Source organism: Balaenoptera borealis (genome assembly GCF_965194805.1).
Source record: "Balaenoptera borealis genome assembly, chromosome: 14".
Taxonomy (NCBI): Eukaryota; Metazoa; Chordata; class Mammalia; order Artiodactyla; family Balaenopteridae; genus Balaenoptera; species Balaenoptera borealis.
The window spans coordinates 73108656-73126838 of NC_138875.1; the positions used below are offsets into that span (position 1 = coordinate 73108656).

Sequence of the window (18183 nt, forward strand, 5' to 3'; positions counted from 1 at the left end):
AACCCTCTGGTTAATCTTCAAGGGTGATCTTCAAGGAGGCTGCAGGGTTGGGAGTGGAGTCGAGGGCCGGGAAGCTGAGGGTTCTGGGCCAGCAGAATAGCATGCCCCAGCTCCTGGGTCCCAGTGCCTCACACAGTTGGTGTTGAGTGGATATTTGTAGAATAAATTAACAGACGAATGGATACATTAAGTCAGTGTTGCCCCTTTGGGGACCTTTTTATCTGGGGATCTTTTAAGGCTAAATGTTTATGATTTACAAAAAGCACGTACACTTGCATGAGAGTTTCCTAAATTTTCACCCTGCTAGGCATTCATCTTTAGGGTTCAAGTGAGACTGAAATAAATAGAAAAAAACAGGAAGATGATCTTGGTTAGAAAGCAAAGCAAAACAAAAACATCTGTCGACAAAAATAATGAACAGTCTTTAATAGGAATAGAGAAGAGTTTTATTTGAACCAAACTGAGGACCATAGCCCGAAAGACAACCTTTCAGATAACTCTGAGGAACTGCTCCCAAGGAGCATTTTTTTCAGCACAGTTTTATGTCTTGTCAGAACAAAGAACATAAAACAAGTCAGGGATACATTCCTTCAAGGTTTCAAAACACACACACACACACACACACACACACACACACACACACACAGAACAGATCAGCACGTACACGGCGAGTCCATATGGCCTTGACAGCTGGGAAGGGAATCTTATCATCAAAGGAGAACCAGCATTGGCATCCGAGGAAGGGAGGCATTTCATCTTTATTTTTAACATGGACATTCTTTACTTCTGGTCAGTGCGCCCTTTTCTTTAATAATTAAAGCAGATGTACAATGTATGTTTGATTGGCTACAAACTGGCTGCTCTAGTTAGCATGAAATTCAAATTAACTCATGTAGAAGCCAGAATGACTTCCCCAGATCTCAACATGTGAACTTTTTTTTTTATCACATCTAACGCCCTCCAAAATTATTTGGGGTACATAACTGACTCTGACATTTGTAAAGGGGAAGATTTGGAAACCTCACACAGGGGTGTGAATGTAGCAATTTTAACTTTCCAATACAATGTTTTCTTCTGTTCCCCCCTCCCCAACAGGCTTCATGATAACTACATTATGTGTATTGTGTATATTGTGTGTTGGTAGCTCTGCCTCGGCCCTTGGCTTGTATGTCTCATTCAGAGGCCACAGTGGCCTTGACCTCTGACTCCTGTTGTGTCTCATCAGGCTGAGCCATTCATGGGAGAGCTCCCCTCCCAACCAACGCTGCCCATCCTCGGAGAGAGACTGCACCAGGTTTTTCACAGTGTCCTGGAAAATCTGACAAACATCATGAAGGGCTACTGTCTGCCAGAGCCTATTTTTAGCATCAAGGTGGGTCACGTGTGCAGGGTAGGTGTGTATCACACACACGTGCATAGGTCTGTATGAAGAGCCAGAAGATCCCAGAGATCTTTATTGAGGTAAGAAATGAGAAAATGATTCATCTTCTGTTGTTTCTATCAAGGACCCATTCTCAGGAAATTCCTCAGTTTCACTGTAAACATCAGTGTATGCTTCTGCCTGATTATAAACTGTTGTAAAGGTGACATTGCTTTTTGGGGTTGGGTTCAGCTCAACACTGAGAATGTTCACATAGTAAGTTAAGAAAGGAGTCGATGTGGGTCACCCTCTTAAAGAGACAGCAAGGAAGGGACTTTGTCCAGAAATACAACTCTGTTCATCATCCCAGGGTCCCATTGTCTGTAGAGAAACAAGTCCTCAAATTTGCAGACCTCCATGAAAGACCCATGCTGCTAAACCCAACGTCAGTAACTATAAAACTGTGCTACATCACATTCCATCCCAGAAAAGCCAATCACGGTGACGGTGGTCATGGTGATAACTCAGTGCTTGTCCTGTACATGCTATGTGCCGTCTACTACTCTAAGTACTTAAACCTTATTAAGTCATTTCACCGTCCCAACAACCTAGGAGGTAAGAACTGTTATTATTTCCATTTTACAGGTGAGGAAACTGAGGCACAGAGAGGCTACAAAATATGCCTGGTTTCACCCATGAAGAGGCAAAGAGGGGACTTGAACCCTGACCCTCTAGCTTCAGAGTCCATGCACTTAGCCCCTAGGTTATGCTGCCTAATTGCTAGAATTACAACATTTTTTTTAGTCTTTGCACTTGCCTGTGTGTGCATGGTTTCATTTTTAAACCTTACAACCACGTTATGGGGTTGGCGCCATTATCCTCCCCATTCAGAGACCATCGACAGTTCTGCTTCCGGGTGAGCCGGAAGCAGTGCAATGCAGCTGTTAAAGAGCCTCTGAGTCTGCCTGAGTTTGCATCCTGGCTTTGCTTCCTATTAGCTGGGTGACTTTGGGTAATTTAACTAACCTCTCTGTGTTTCAGTTTCCTCAACTGGAAAATGCGAGTAATGATTATTCCTACTTCGTAGGGTTGTCTCTGAGGATCAAATGAGAACATGCAAATCCAGGTCCTAGAACAGTGTCTGGCACAAAGCCAGTGTCCCACAAATGTTCGCTTTTCCCAGGGCCTGGTGTTCTGTCCCCACACCAGGCTGGCTGTTTGGATGCATGGAGAGGGGAGTGGGGCCTTCCTGGGTCGGGAAACTGGGTGTTCATTCCCCCTGTGGTCAGGGGGCCATTCTACTCTGGACTGTTCCACAGGCCACTGGGTCTAGATCTTTGGCCACTCAAGTGCACGGGGCCTGGATGGGCTGAGTGTGTCAGCCGCCCCGTGGTGGGTGCCCGTGCTCATGCCCCCAGCACAGCCTTGGGCCGACTCTGTGCTCCCCGCTGCAGCTGAAGGAATGGGTGCAGAAGCTCCTGATGACCCTCCGGCACCCAACGCTGCCACTGCTGGATCTGCAGGAGATCATGACCAGCGTGTCGGGCCGCATCCCCGCCCCCGTGGAGAAGGCTGTCCGCAGGGTGATGGCCCAGTACGCCAGCAACATCACCTCGGTGCTGTGCCAGTTCCCCAGCCAGCAGGTGGGTGCCCCCCACCCCCACTCCAGCCCCGCTGGGAACTTGTCTCCCCATCAGTGAGGACGTCCGGTCTCTGATCAAATCAGGCCTCACGAGACCCACTTACAGCCGAGATGCTGGGGACTGAGAGTTTTCTTTCACGCCTTCTCTGCAGAATCGCAGCATTTCCCCCAAAGCAACAGTTGTTTAGAGGAACATAAACAGTTATTAGGCCTCACTCTGTATAACTTGGCTTCGGAACAGGAATAAGTAGTTGGTGCAAACAGAGTGAGCGTTTTCCAAATATACGCTGGCTGACACAGTAGAGGATATTGTGAGTTCTTCTTGCCAGTGTGTAGCACTGATTCTCCCCCTCTGCTTTGTGTAAGGTGATAATCTTGGGGCTATACGTGTATGTAATATTTTTTAAGAATGGAAACCATTCCCGGGTAGTATCAGAAATCTCTAATAATTCTACAATGGCCTCGTTTTGTTCTTTTTTGGGGGTGCTTTTATCAGGCGTTTTAAAGGAAATCTGCATTTGGAAGAGGCACCTCTTTTTTACCTTCGTTCTCTCTGCCTGGTTATAAGGGCTGCCTCCCACCATCACCCCACCCACATGTCAGCAATTTGGGGCGCTCGAGGTCAGTGTAAGTCAGTTTATTCCCAGAGGTCAACCTCTAGGTTGGAGTATCATTCGGCCATAAAAAGGAATGAAATACTGATTCATGCTACCCCAGGGATGAACCTTGAAAACATGATTCTCAGTGAAAGAAGCCAATCATTAAAGACCGCATGTTGCCTGATTCCATTTATATGAAACATCCAGAACTGGCAAATCCATGGAGAAGAGGAAGTAGATTAGTGGTTGCCAGGGGCTGGGGGCAGGGGGGTTGGCGAGTAGCTGCTAAGGGTTATAGGATTTCTTTTGGGGGAGAAGAAAATGCTCTGAAATTAGATAGCGGTGATGGTTGCACAACTCTGTGAATATACTACAAAGCACTGAATTAATTGTACACTTTAAAAGAGGGGGGGGCGGAATATGATGGTATATGAATTCTATCTCAACTAAAAAATAATGAAAACAAAGCTCTCAAGGACCCCAGTTGAGAAAAATACACGTTGGAACCTTCTAGGAATTTGTTATTGATGCAGGTTTTTCATTACATGTTTTTTTTGTCGCCACAAACAATATGCCGATCGCATTAAATCTAACTGTAAAAATAGGACCCCCATACCCAACACCCTCATGCTCCCTGGGGTTGGAAATTCCTTTCTCCTCTTTCCCCAGAGCATTTGTATTTGTGGAGAGGGATGATACAGTGGTGCGTGTCTTTATGTGATTGTTGTCATTCTGAGCTCTTGAGTCCTCAAGCCACATGTTGAGTGGGGTGTGCAGAGCTGTTTCTGGGTGGCCAGAGGGCTTTGGGGCTGGAATTTTAAATTTTTGAATGGGATCTCAATGGGAGCCTGTGGTGGGTCCTTCTGGTGACTTCTGCGTGGCAACCAGATTGTGTGGTTTGAGTGGCCAGACCTGTCCTCTTTTCCCATGCAGATAGCCACCATCCTGGACTGCCACGCGGCCACCCTGCAGCGGAAGGCCGATCGGGAGGTCTTCTTCATGAACACCCAGAGCATTGTGCAGCTGGTCCAGAAGTGAGTCCTGGGCCCTCCTTGGGGTGTGGTTATCACGCTCAGTTATCCATGTATTGCCCCAGGGTGGTGCTATCTTAAGGGCAGGCTCAAACTGAGAGACAGTGCCTGGGGTCTGATACCCCAGTTACAGCCCCAGCACAGCCCTTCCTAACAGCAGAACAAAGCAACACCCTTTACTTCCGTGAATCTCAGTTTGCCAGTCTGTAAAATGGGGATAAAAACACTTCACACACCATAAGTCATTTTGAGCTTTGAGCAGATTGATTTTTATAAAGTGCTGACACATAGTGAGTCCTTGTGGTAGCTTTGATTATGAGACAGTGGGATGAGATGGCTTTATAGGCTGTAAAGGATTATACAGATTATCCTTGCGGTTTTGGGGGATCCTTGCAAAGGAGGAGTTGGCGAAGAATTTGTATTTTATCTTAAGTAGTTCTTGAGCAGGGAGAACTATTCTGATGATAAAAAGAACTGCCCTTTTGCATGAAAACTCTACCCAGCAAGAAAGCTTTGCCTATAAGGACAGAATCCAAACATTCTCAGACTTCAGCGAATTAATTCAGCACATATTCGCCACGTGCCAGAAACTATCAGAGGTACAGAGGATATAGGACTATAGGAAAATGCCCTCCTTTTCAGGGCGCTCCCTGGCTCATGGGGACTCATACTAACAATATAGGATTGCAGCTGAGGAAGGAGATTTGAGTTCGGATTCCCCACAAAGTGAGAGTCACAGCTGAGGGCTAGGAGGGGAATCCCTTCCCCGGAACACTTTGACCGCTAACGCTAACCCATCCTTCAGCAATGGAAATGCCTAGAAGAAATGAACAAATGATAAACGAATCAAATTCCGTAGCAGGTTTTTTTATGTGTTAAATATAAATCTCAAAGCTCTGTCTTACGTTGTGTTCGTGTGTGTTTTTAAAATCACATCTGAATAAAAGAGTACTTTAGGTTCTTACGCTCTTTTGTTGCCATTTGGTGATGCTGGGGTGAAGCTGCTTTCAGCTTCCCTAAAACTCAGCATCACATTCTCTTAAAAACTCAATTCCCTGTGTTCTGAAACAGTTTAGAAGAGGAAATGGTTTAAGGAACATCCAGGTTACCATTTGGTTTTAAAAGGGAAGTGAAATTTTACACAGGGATCTTTTGGTAAATGTCCTTCAGGTTTCGTTTTGTTTTGTTTTCCAGTCGTTTTGTTCTCCAATCTGTCTTTCTACATTGAGTGGTTAATTGAAAATTTTTGCTTTTCAACCATGCATGCAAGACTGACCCCTTTCAGCATCCCAACTCTGTGTTTTTCCTTCTCTCTGGGGACGGGCAGGCATCATCCAAAGGCTCAGGCTTGGCCTCTCGTTGGATGTGTGACCTTGGGCAAGTCATTGCTCTCTCTGGCCTGCGGAGTTATTAGCACAAATGAACTAACTCACACATCCCTCCCAGGCCTAAAGATTAGAGGGAGCAGCCTCCAGTTTCTTTATTAGTGTTTTCTCCTTTTTCAAATCATAAAAGTCCTGGCTGTGGATAACTCCGGCACCCCAGGAAGTAGAGTTGGATCACTAAGGCAGCCTTCCCTTCCTCCCCAGATACCGCAGTGGGACCCGGGGCTACATGAAGGCGGTGGTGTTGGATCTCCTGCGAAGATATTTACTGGTTGAGCACCATTTCCAACAAGGCAAGAGTCGCCACCGCAGGCATTGGTGACAAGCCCACGGGGGCAGGAGGGGCCCCGAGCCTTACCCCACGTGGCCTTTTGTCTCCCTGCAGCCCACTACGACAAGTGTGTGATAAACCTCAGGGAGCAGCTGAAACCAGACATGTCCCAGGTGTTGGACTGCATCTTCTCCCATGCGCAGGTGGCCAAGAAGAACCAGCTGGTGATCATGTTGATCGTAAGCAAGAAAAGTCGCCCTTTACCCGGAGTGGGGGTAGCTCAGGGCTCCACCGACTTTTTCTGGAAAGGGCCAGAGAGTAAATATATTAGATTTAGCCCAGCATATGGTCTCTGTCCTGACCTCTCAATGCTGCTGTGGCACAATGTAAGCAAATGGGCATGGCTGTGTCCCAATAAAACTTTGCTTATAAAACTAGGCAGTAGGTAGGATTTGTTGACCCCTGGGGAAGATCATGACTAACCCACAAAGCACCTACTGTGTGTCAGGCACTCCTGACATGCTTTACAAATATTAACTTGTTTAATTCCCACAGCAGCCCTAGGAGGTCGGTACCGTTCTCATCCTCCTTTGACAGAGCACAGAGAGGTGAAATCACTTTCCCAAGGGTACCCAGCTTATAAGTGCAGAGCTGGGATTTGAACCCACAGCGTGGCACCAGAGTCATGAGCTATGATTAGTCAAGGGATATTGGATTCCGAGTCTTCTGGTAGGGCTTTCATTTTGCCTTCTTGGTGAAGCATGGAATGTTTTTGTTCTTATTTCTCCTCCTACCGGGTAATAATTAGCAATCCTTTATAGCTAAAGATTTTCTTCCTTGACGTGACTTGGAAAATGCAGGATCAGCAGATAGTAGCAGAGACTTGGGCTTGGCTTATAGCAAGAAGGGGTCGGCAGATTTTTTTTCTGTAAGGGGCCAGAGAGTAAATATTTCAGGCTTTGGCCATGCAGCCTATGTTGAAACTACTCAGCCCTGCCACTGTAGCGTGAAAGTGGCCATAGACAATATGTGAATAAATGAGTGTGGCTGTGTGCCAATAAAACTTTATTTACAAAACTGGGCAGTGGGCCAGATTTGGGCCTGGGCTTATAGGGCAGTTAACACCCTAACAAGATGGATTCATAAATATTGATATTTTTGTAAAGAATCATTTAAAAATCTCCTAGTGAAGCATGAGATTCTCTTAATCCTGGCTGTACTTGAGAACCACCTGGGGTGGGGGTGGGGGAGCTTTTAAAAAATACAGATGCCCAGGCCCCACCCTTGGTCCATTAACTCAGGGTTTCTGTGGGTGAGGCCCAGGCATTAGTACTTTCTGAAAGCTTCTCCAATGGGAAGTTTAAACGGGGACTGTATATTAGATAATAATATTGGTTTAGTGTTCAATTTTGGGGGTGTTTTAACACTTCTACAGTTAGCTGGGGAAAGATCTTTTTTCTCAAGGAGGTACATTCTGAAGTAGTAGGAAGGATCATGGTGTCTGCAACTGAAAGAGAGAGAGAGAAAAGAGTGAGAGAGTGTGTTTGTGGGTACAGGCATGCATGTATGCTTGCTAGAAAAGCAGATGTGAAAGTTTAGCAATTGCTGAATCTGGATAAGTTGCGATGTACTGATCTCCTGTAGTTTTGAAGTTCTTCAAAATTAAATTTGGGGGCTTCCCTGGTGGCGCAGGGTTTAAGAATCCTCCTGCCAATGCAGGGGACACGGGTTCATTCCCTGGTCCAGGAAGATCCCAACATGCCACGGAGCAACTAAGCCCATGCGCCACAACTACTGAAGCCTGCGAGCCACGACTACTGAGCCCGCATGCCATAACTACTGAAGCCTGCGCGCCTAGAGCCCGTGCTCCACGACAAGAGAAGCCACCGCAGTGAGAAGCCCATGCACCGCAACAAAGAGTAGCCCCCACTCGCTGCAACTAGAGAAAGCCTGCGCGCAGCAACGAAGACCCAATGCAGCCAAAAATAAATAAAATTAAAAAAAAAAATTAAATTTGGGAGGAAGGCTCCCCAAGTGATTGCAACATGCAGCCAGGCTTGGGAACTTATGACCGAGGACATATGTAGTCTTGGGGGGGAATTTCATTGCTGAAATAATATAACCCTTTTCTCAAAGTACCTCCTTTGGATGGAGTCTTTTTAAGTGTGAGCGTCTGTAAAACAAAGGATGCCTATAATTTATTACAGTCCACTCACCATTTGTTCATAGGCCAGGGCTTGGGTCTGTGGGTTATTCTGCTGTTTGTTCTTCTTTGTGTACATAATAACTCTCTTTTGGGAGCGAAGTTCTTAAAAATAATTTCACCAGAGGATGGCCTGGGGAAGAGGATGGCCTGGTGGAATGGCCCCCAGATCAGAGAACTAGGGCACTGCCAGGGGCTTCTTGGTGAAGGAGGCTAAAAATGTTGTAGCAGGTGTGGTTTGGGGGTTATATGTGAGATTCATTGTTCTTCTGGCTCTCTTGTTTCCATTTGCTAGAAAATGGTGAGTTCTTTGCATTTGACGGTATTTGATGCTTTGGAGATTTTGAGCAAAGACTTGTTAATTGAGTGATTACTTGGAAATGAAATTTTTTTGAGTCTTTACAGGGAACCTCATTTCTGAATGTCAATTCAGTGGTCATAGGACTTTGCTAGTGACAAAACAAAAAAAACAAAACATGATGCTGTGAACTAAAATATACGCCATGGGACCACTTCACAAAAGTTAACAAGAAAGAGAGAGAGTATTTTAGACTTTTGTGTGTAGAGTGTGGTGGCCAGATTTAAAAATTTTTCATATAGAACTTGTCTTGAGTCTTTCCTCTCTTATTTATTTTTTATTTCTATCTTTGGCCATGCCACACGGCTTGCAGGATTTTTCCCAACCAGGGATTGAACCCAGGCCACGGCAGTGAAAGCCCAGAATCCTAACCACTAGGCCACAGGGAACTCCTGAGTCTTTCCTCTCTTAGAAAACCACTAGCCTGGTTGTTGGACAGCGCCTGTGTTCTGTGCTGTCCTTGGAGCCACAGGCTGGTGGAATGATGGAGACTAATGCCACTGCCACTTGATAAAGCAAATCAGAATTTGGGAGGGAGGGAAAGTTTAGAATAATTTCCCACGAGATTTCTTCACCACTGACATGCTATGTGTTTGTGTACAAGTGTGAAATATTAATATGTTAAAAAAAATTTTTTTCTGATTGTGAAAACAGTGTGGGCTCATTCTAATTAGGAAAATGCAGAAGCAGATGCGGAAAAGAATGACCCCTGGCCCCACCATCTGGTGGCCACTTGGAGAACAGCCTGGTGCAAGGAAGGGGGGTGTGATGCCCAGGCATTCAGATTCCCAGCATTCATTGTTCTGCCTTTGTGGGTATTGAGGGAGTATAAGCTCTGAGCCGTTACCAAGCCCTTCTTGCGTTTAGGGCATAAGAGGAGTTGCAGAGACCAGTCGCATGCGGCCCTGGTCTCCAGCAGAAAGGTCCCTTGTTCAGAAGCAGAGAGGAGGGATGCACATAGGAACCCTCATCCCTCCCTCTTCTGCAAGTTCCACCTCTAGATCTTCTCTCTTGCAGGAAGCCTCCCTTGACCTCTCCAGGCCCTAGATGCTCCCCTCACACCAGGGCTCCTGGAGGGTAGCTTACACACCCTCACCAAAGCCTCCCATGTGGCCCTTACTCTTTGTTCATACCTGCCTCTATTTCCCCTCATCCCTCTTCTCTGAAACTGAGCTCCATAAGTCAGGCAACAATGTTTAGAGGAAAGAGGGAGAGGCCATAGGGACAGGAGAGCCCTGGGTTCAAATCTGGCTCTGCCTTGCATGTGCTTGGTAGCTTTGGGGCAAGGCACGTTGCCTCTCCGAGCCTCAGTTTCCTCATCTGTAAAATGGGAATCATATAGTAACTTGTCAGTGGGTTGGGGGCATTTGAGGAAATGAGTGGAAAGGGTCTAGCTGCTTGCCTGGCCATAGTAAGTACCTGATAAGTGCTGGCCATTAATAGTGATGCAGGCAGAGACTTTGTTGTCTTTTTCTTCATGCCAGGAATTTAGGGCATGTTTTGGGGTGGATGAATGGGAGAGTGAATGAATAGGGAGGTCCTTGGTGGAGAGTGGCTAAGGGTATGTGTATCACGCTGTGCAGGTTTGTGGGGGCAGCCACACCTCCACCCCCCTGGCCAAGGGTGAGTGCTGGCCTGTTTCCTTCTGGTAGAACAGAGAGCCATTTGGATTTTGTTTCTCTCCCCCAAAGGATGAGCTCTGTGGCCCAGACCCTTCCCTGTCAGATGAGCTGACCTCCATCCTCAGCGAGCTCACTCAGCTGAGCAAAAGCAAGCACTGCAAGGTGGCCCTCAGAGCCAGGCAGGTAGGGTCGCCAGCCGTGGTCCCCACTGTGCATGAGATCATAGGGTGCCGTCCTTCCCCACTCGCGGCCCCCACCGTGCATGTCCCCTCTGCTGCAGGACCCGCCCCTTGGCTCCTCCCCATGAGGATGGCTCACCCCAGCCCCTCTGTCCCCTCCCCCTGCAGGTCCTGATTGCCTCCCACCTCCCCTCCTATGAGCTGAGGCACAACCAGGTGGAGTCCATTTTCCTGTCTGCCATTGACATGTATGGCCACCAGTTCTGCCCGGAAAACCTCAAGGTGAGGCCATCTCCATCCATCCACTTGGCACAGAGCACACGCCGTGACCCAGGTGGGGCCTGGGGGTGGGCAAGTGGGCTCTCCCTTCCCTCGATGGGCTGGCACTCGGGTGCAGGGCACAGTTGCCAACTCCAGTGGTTTAGTCCAGTGTGGCCAGGCTGCCCAGGGGAGGCTCTGGGAGAGGTTGAGTCCTGCAGGATGGACAGAGCCTCAGGCAGCAAGGCTCTCCCAGGAGGTGTGATGTTAAAAATTCATGTGTGATGGAACTTATAGGAAGCTGGGAGCACTCACATGGTTGGGTCATGGCTTCATCTTCCCAGGGCTCCCCCACCCCCTAAACCTGCCTCATTCACAGGCTTCCAGGCACCCCCTCCACATCTGGAGCTGGGAGCCCTGGGAGCAGTCACCCCAGAGCTGCCTCCACGTTCGGATCTCGTGGGCCTGGGAAATGGGCAACGTTTCGTGATAACAACACGACCAGCCTCCTTCCCTGCCCCCATCCCTCCTGCTTACCTGACTGCTGGTTAGAACTTGTTAACATTCCCTTTTCCTTCTTTTTCCCCTTTCCATTTCCTGTAGAAATTAATACTCTCAGAAACGACCATATTTGACGTGCTGCCCACTTTCTTCTATCATGCTAACAAAGTCGTCTGCATGGCATCCTTGGAGGTAAGTAGGAGAGAGGCCCCCCTAACAGCACCAGTACTGACCATGCCGGTCCTAACATCCACTGCCCGCCTGCCACACGCCTGACCCTGGGCCACGTGCCTGGCAAACGTGATCTTATCATTCTCTCTACAAGGTAGGTCCTGTTACTTACACCTGTCTCACGGAGAAGGGAACGGAGGCTCAGAGAGGTGAAGCAACTTGCTCAACGTCACACAGCTAGGAAGTAGCAAAACCAGGATTCACATTAGGTCTGTCTTAGTCCAGAGTCCTTGCTGGTAACCCCTGCTATCTTGTGTGCCATTCCAGCCTCCTCCGGACCAGGCACAGTTAAATATGAACCCCCAAGGGCCAAGTCTGAGGCACTTCATCCAAACTCTCCGACTCACCTGCCTTAGATGCCTTTGAAAGACTTTTCCACTTGGAACTATGAGAGCCGGAAGGAGCCTAGGTGACAGCTTAAGGTGACCTCCCTGTGTGTCAGGCAGAGATGAACATGAGCAGTGGCGAAACCTAGATTAGAGCCAGGTTGTCTGTTCCCGCTCTGGTCGTCCTGAATTCAGGGGCTGAGAGGTGTTCGGTTAATTTCAGGACATCACGACATTTCATCTGCTCTTTCAGAATCCTTTCAAGGAGTTATGAGATGATGGGTGTTTTCAACTTGACTGTCTTCCCCTGGTGATTTCTCCTCATTTCTTTATCCTCTGAACTTGAAGTCTCAGTCCCCTGTGGTCCCCACTCTTCTGCCATCTTTTAGACCCCATGGGTCACCCATCCTGATGCCAGAAGGTTGACTGGGTCTCCATGGAGACCATTTTGGGCTTGTAAGCATGTTACAGCCACTGTCTCTGGGCCTGCAGTTTTTACCCCTCCCCTGGTTTCAACTCCAAGAACCCCTCCAGGCCCCACTCTTTGTTCGCAGCAGTGAGACCTAATACAACTCTTAAGTAGCTACCAAGTGTTTTCCCCCTGTCTTCAATTTTCACCAGTAATTATTGAGACCTACTGTATTCCAGTTGCTGGGGATACATTGGAGAATAACCATAGTCTCTGCCTTAGTGGAGCTTCTCTGGCTGGGGAGAGACACACACTCAGTATTTCTTTAATTATACATCTGATAGGGCCACAAAGGGAAAAGGCAGGCCGTGATGAGAATTGCACAGCAGTACTTAACCTTACCAGGAGGTTCGACTCAGACTTTGATGAGAAAGTGACATGAAAGCGTCTGAAGAGCAAGTAGGACTTGGCGGGAGGGAGAAGCAGAGAGATTCCAGTCAGCGGCGTATGCAGAGGTCCAAGCTGTGTGACCTCTGGCAAGTTGCTTTCCTTCTCTGGACTCTTAGATTCTTGCACTTTAGATAGGGATAGTAATGCTGACCTCACAGGATGAGTAAGCATCAGATGTGAGTATTGATCACCATTGTCACCCATCATCCAAACACCTGTCCTATTTAGGGGGTCCTAAGTCTAGGGATCCTAAGTCAGATAGAAAGCAGCAGCCCACCTTCCCCACTTAATAAAGTGCTGAATCCCATTTATTTCTGTTAGTGATTTTTCTAGGATGCTTTCTTTACACGTTCCATCACTTTGTTGGGCAGTTTTATTGAATAGAATCCAACCTTTTCTTCATGACTCGAGATGAGCATTGTAAACATAAGGTTTTCACTTGGCCTCTTGAGTTGTGTAGAGTTTTGTCCCTGCTTAAAATGTGTCTGGTGCTCCCAGACCACGCCCAGGGTCACTGATTCTCTAGGAAGACTCCCAGGACTCAGCATATAGATGTGCTCACAGTTGTGATTTATTACAGCAAAAGGATACAAAGCACAGTCAGCAGAGGGAAAGGGCTCAGGGGGTGAAGGCCAGAGGACACCACACACAAGCTTCCAGTGGTCCTCCAGGCACTTTTAATTCCTTGACAAACAAATTATGGCAACACATGTAAAAGTTGTCTAACACAGAAGCTCATTAGAGACTTCGCACCCACAGTTTTATTGGGGGCTGGTCACATAGGCACTCTCTGCCTGACACATACCAAAATTCTAAACTCCCAGGAAGAAAACACATGTTCAACATAAATCATACTGTTTGCATAGTTTAGGCAACATCAACCGTTCTTATCTGGGAATGGTGGGAATCCTCCCTAAATCTGAGTTCTTAGGTGCTAGCAAAAGGCCAGCCTTGCAAGCAGGCCTTTCAAAGGATAGCAATTAGGCCTGCTGTGTTAACTTTTGCTGCACAGTCCCTGGCTTCCCTATTCAATTAAAAAAATTCCCAATGCTTAGACTCTAGAACTGTGTGGTCCAATATGGCAGCCACTGGCCACGCATGGCTTTTGAGCACTTGCAGTGCGGCCAGTCTGATTGAGCTGTGCTTGAAGTGTAAGATACACACTGGCTTCCAGAGACTCAGTATGGAGAAAGAATTTAAAATATCTTAATTTTTTTTAATTGATTACATGTTGAAATGATAATGTTTTAGGTATTGGGGATGACATGAAATATATTATTAAAATTATATTTAACCCGTTGCCTTTTTTTAAGTATCAACTGGAAAATCTGAAATTGATTTAAAATTGCCTACGTGGCCTGTGTTATATTTCTGTTGGACAGTGTTACTCTAGAGCAGGAGTCAGCAAACTATAGTCCGTGGGCCACATCTGGCCCACTGCCTGGTTTTGTAAATAAAGTTTTATTGGAACACAGCCACGCCCACTCATTTACGTATTGTCAGTGGCACGAACGTGTGCCCCCTGTAGTGGAAGCATGGAGTCTTGACCACTGGACCACCAGGGAAGTCCCTACAACAGCAGAATTGAGTAGTTGTGATAAAAATATATTCCACAAAAGCTTGAAATATTTACTATCTGGTCCTTTGCAGAGAAAGTAGCATCCTGAAGAGTGAGCAAATTTGCTGTTAGCTACCACTTTAGGGATCATATTTCAAGATCGTTTCTGGGACCCTTCAGCCTGAGTTTTCTCAGGTGTTGAGGGCACTCCGTCAGCTGTGCTTCTGTTTCATTAGGTTTATGTGCGGAGGGGCTACATCGCCTATGAGTTAACCAGCCTGCAGCACCGGCAGCTCCCGGACAGCACCTGCGTGGTGGAATTCCAGTTCATGCTGCCCTCCTCCCACCCAAACCGGTACAGAGTGGTACCCACCTGGGGGGCCAGCTTGTGCTTCTTTTCTCCCTGACCACTGTAGCCGTGTTTCTGGAGGGACCCAGCAAGGATGTCTGGGAACTGCTGGGAAGACGTCAGGCTCACCACTTCCCCACCCTGGCATCTCCCCCCATCTTTGTTCTCTCGTCTGTAAAATGGAGATAGCCCAGTGCTAACCTCTGGTAGCCACTGCCCACCTGTGAGATATCGAAGTTAAAATGCATTAAAATTAAATTAAAAATTCAGTTCCTCAGTCATACCAGCTGCATTTAAAGTGTGCACTAGCCACAAGCTCACATGTGGCTTGTGGCTGCCATGTTGGACGTTGTGATGTTCTAGAACATTCCGTCACTGCAGAATGTTCTAGAACATTCCGGTACTGCAGAAAGTTCTATGGGACAGAGTTGTCCAAGACCATGATGAAAAGTAAATGAAATAAGGCAAAGACAGCATTTAGGACTGTGCCTGGCATGCAGAAAGTTGATGAATATTAAGGGTCCCTTTGAAGATCATGACCGATACTGTTATTACTGTCCGATGGCATGACGTGGGTCAGGCCCTATGCTGAGTGCTTCCACACTCTATTTCATTCAGACTTATTTCCCCCCCCACCAAAAAAAAAAACTGTGACATTTGCCCAATTGAGAGAAAAGGAGACTGACTCTTCGGGGGCCTGGAATCATTTTGGGGGTCTGTGGGAGGGGTGGTGTAAGAACTTTTGAACTTGTACGCACCTGAGGAGGAATTCTTTCCCTTTGGATTTCATTGTCACAGCAGTTCAACCCCGTTAGGAAAGGGGGGCCGCCCATCTGAAGGCCGGGGGTCACTCACGCCTTGTTTCTTGGAAGAACCTACACGGGTGTCCAGGTTATTGGTTGTGACCCTCAGTATAGACACAGGGTGTTATTATCAGCCAGGGAGACGTTGAGGACCCTAGAGGGCTTCCCTGACTGTCTCAGGCCCTTGCCATTGCTGTCGGCTGGGAGGGCCAGGAGCTTACTTGGGACCTGTGGCCTCAACTGCCAACACAGCTCTGCTCTTGCAGGCCTCTGGGAAGGTCATGAGGGGTGAGGTCTCACCGCCCAGCAGGGCCTGGCTGGACCCTCCACACCTGTGTCTGTAGAGCGAGGCACGTTGTGAATTGGGTCGTGAGGCCAGAGGGGAGGTCAGGCGAGAGGCCAGCAGGACTTAGGTCCAGGCCCAAGGGGCGCTGAGCATGGCCAGAGCGGGGGAACTCAAGAACACAGCCATGCCTGAGGGGCTGTTGTCCTAGTTCCAGAAAAGTAGCTGGTGTCCAGAAGGAAAGCTCAGCATAAACCACACTGTACAAACAACATGGGCACAGTGAGCTTCCCGCATCATTTAGGGAATGGGGGCAACCCCGAGTTCCTGGACGCCAGCCAAGGGCCAGCCTTGCAAGTAGGTCTCTTTTTCAGGAGAGCAACCTCAGGCCTGCTCTGTTGACTCTTTTCTGCCCCCATCTGATGAGCAGCCCCTCCTTTGCTTGATTCCAGGGCCCCATCCTAACTACCCGGGGGCCCATTTGGATTTGCTCCTGGTGTGCAGACAGTCCTGGGGGCAGTGGCCACCTAAACTCCAGTGGGCTGCTGGCTTGGGGGTCAGTTTTGGTTTCTGGCCCTGTCCGTAGGGCGGGTTTGATGGAGGGGAGGGGTTAGGGGAGCAGAGGCCTGGAATGTCTTTCAGAACCAAGGCTGGCCCTTCACCAGCCGCCGGGGGCTGGGGCTCTCCAGGAGAAATCGGCGCTGAGTGCGTTCTTACTCTGTGGCTGAGTTCACTACTATGGATTTATCAGGCGACCATGTTGGAACTGGACTTGCGTGCATGCACGTACCATTCAGTCATTTATTCATTCACGTGTGGAGCTCTTGCTCTATACCAGGTCCTGAGGAATCAGATGAGACTCCCCAACCCCTGTCGCTCTACCCCGTCCCTTCCGCCCCGATTCTAAGCCCCCCTCTTTCAGAAGGCTCTAATGTGGCGCTGGCTCACCGAAGCTTCCAGGGCAGGAACAGCTCTTGGGGTTAGATCCACAGATGGCTGCCTCACCCCGTACTTCCCACCCCTCTGCAGGATGGCCGTGCCCATCAGCATCACCAACCCGGAGCTGCTGAGGCACAGCAAGGAGCTCTTCATGGACAGCGGCTTCTCCCCCAAGTCCCAGCGGATGGGGGCCATGGTTGCCTTCCAGAGATTCGAGGATTTCACCAGGTACCCAGTGTGGCTCAGTCTCCCCAGAACACCCCATGCACAGGGGTTGAGTGAGCTTCCCCTGACCCCCACCCATTCATTGCACACACAGGTGGGGGTGGCCCAGACACATGGCACAGGGAGCTAATAATAACAGAATAATAATATCATCAAAAGTGTGGGCTTTTGTGTCAGCACCTCCTGCTTTTGAATTCTGGCTCTGCACTGCTTTCTGACTATAAGACTCTGAACAAATTGATTTCTCTCTGTACCTTCGTTTTCTCATCTGTATAATGGGCATAAGAGAAGGGCTTACTTCGTAGGGTCACAAGGAAAATTAAATGAGATAATACATATAAAATATTGTATTTAAACTATAGTTAATATGTAAATAACACGCTCAAAAATGTCAGCATCGTTGCCCTTTTTTCAACTTGGTCCTGTATATTATGCATCATGCTTGGATTATCTTATATGTTCACAACAGCCTTGGGAGGTGTAGTGGTTACTTTTGTTATCCTCAGTTGACTCGGAGGGGTGAGATGAGGTTGCAGGGGTCTACCAGCCAGTAAAAGGGGGACCCCAGCCGTGGCCCCAAAAGTGTTGGGAATCATTTCTTTTATTCACCATCTCAAATCACATAGGTTCATTCTTCCCTTTTGGGAAGGACCCCATCGATGGTGCCTTGGACCTATCAGGAACCACAGGAATTCTGCACAGATTCGGATGTGCTGGCAGAGTGGTGGTTGGGAAAGAGTGAGGGTCGGGCCTGACCTATCACCTTGTGGGGCAGCGGCCCCTGAGCCCTCCCTCTCTGCCCCGTGCCCCCAGGAACTTTGATGAGGTCATTTCCTGCTTTGCCAACGTGCCCAAGGACATCCCTCTCTTCAGCAAGGCCCGTACTTCCCTGTACTCCGAGGATGACAGCAAGGTGAGTGTCTGAGCAGGGAGCAAGCCGAGGAGGGGGCGGGCTGGGGCCCTGGGCCCTTCTACTGCCTACCCTTGGTTTTCTCTCCCAGAGCCTCCGAGAAGAGCCGATCCACATCCTGAACGTGGCCATCCAGGGTGCAGACTACCCGGAGGATGAGCAGCTGGTGCCCGTTTTCCGGACATTCGTTCAGTCCAAGGTGCGCCGGGCAGCCTCTGCTTCTGGGCCCCTGGAGAAGGAGGAGGGGCTGTCTTGGTGAGGCGTCCATGTGCCCAAGTCACTTACGTAAAC

At 48.4% G+C, this 18183-nt stretch overlaps 1 protein-coding gene across 3 annotated transcripts in view; it reads left to right on the top strand.

Moving 5' to 3' along the window:
- ACACB (acetyl-CoA carboxylase beta) overlaps positions 1-18183 on the top strand; it is a 142921-nt gene that overhangs the window by 91544 nt on the left and 33194 nt on the right. For 2 of the 3 annotated variants that reach the window (XM_082354421.1, XM_082354422.1), the window contains 12 exons: positions 1226-1372; positions 2815-3003; positions 4535-4635; positions 6222-6310; positions 6403-6527; positions 10541-10654; positions 10819-10932; positions 11512-11601; positions 14620-14738; positions 16848-16985; positions 17796-17895; positions 17984-18091. In XM_082354421.1, the coding sequence (XP_082210547.1) occupies positions 1226-1372; positions 2815-3003; positions 4535-4635; positions 6222-6310; positions 6403-6527; positions 10541-10654; positions 10819-10932; positions 11512-11601; positions 14620-14738; positions 16848-16985; positions 17796-17895; positions 17984-18091 (1434 nt within the window). Of the gene's footprint in view, positions 1-1225; positions 1373-2814; positions 3004-4534; positions 4636-6221; positions 6311-6402; positions 6528-10540; positions 10655-10818; positions 10933-11511; positions 11602-14619; positions 14739-16847; positions 16986-17795; positions 17896-17983; positions 18148-18183 lie in introns of all 3 variants that reach the window. The other variant, XM_082354420.1, reaches the window with a different exon arrangement.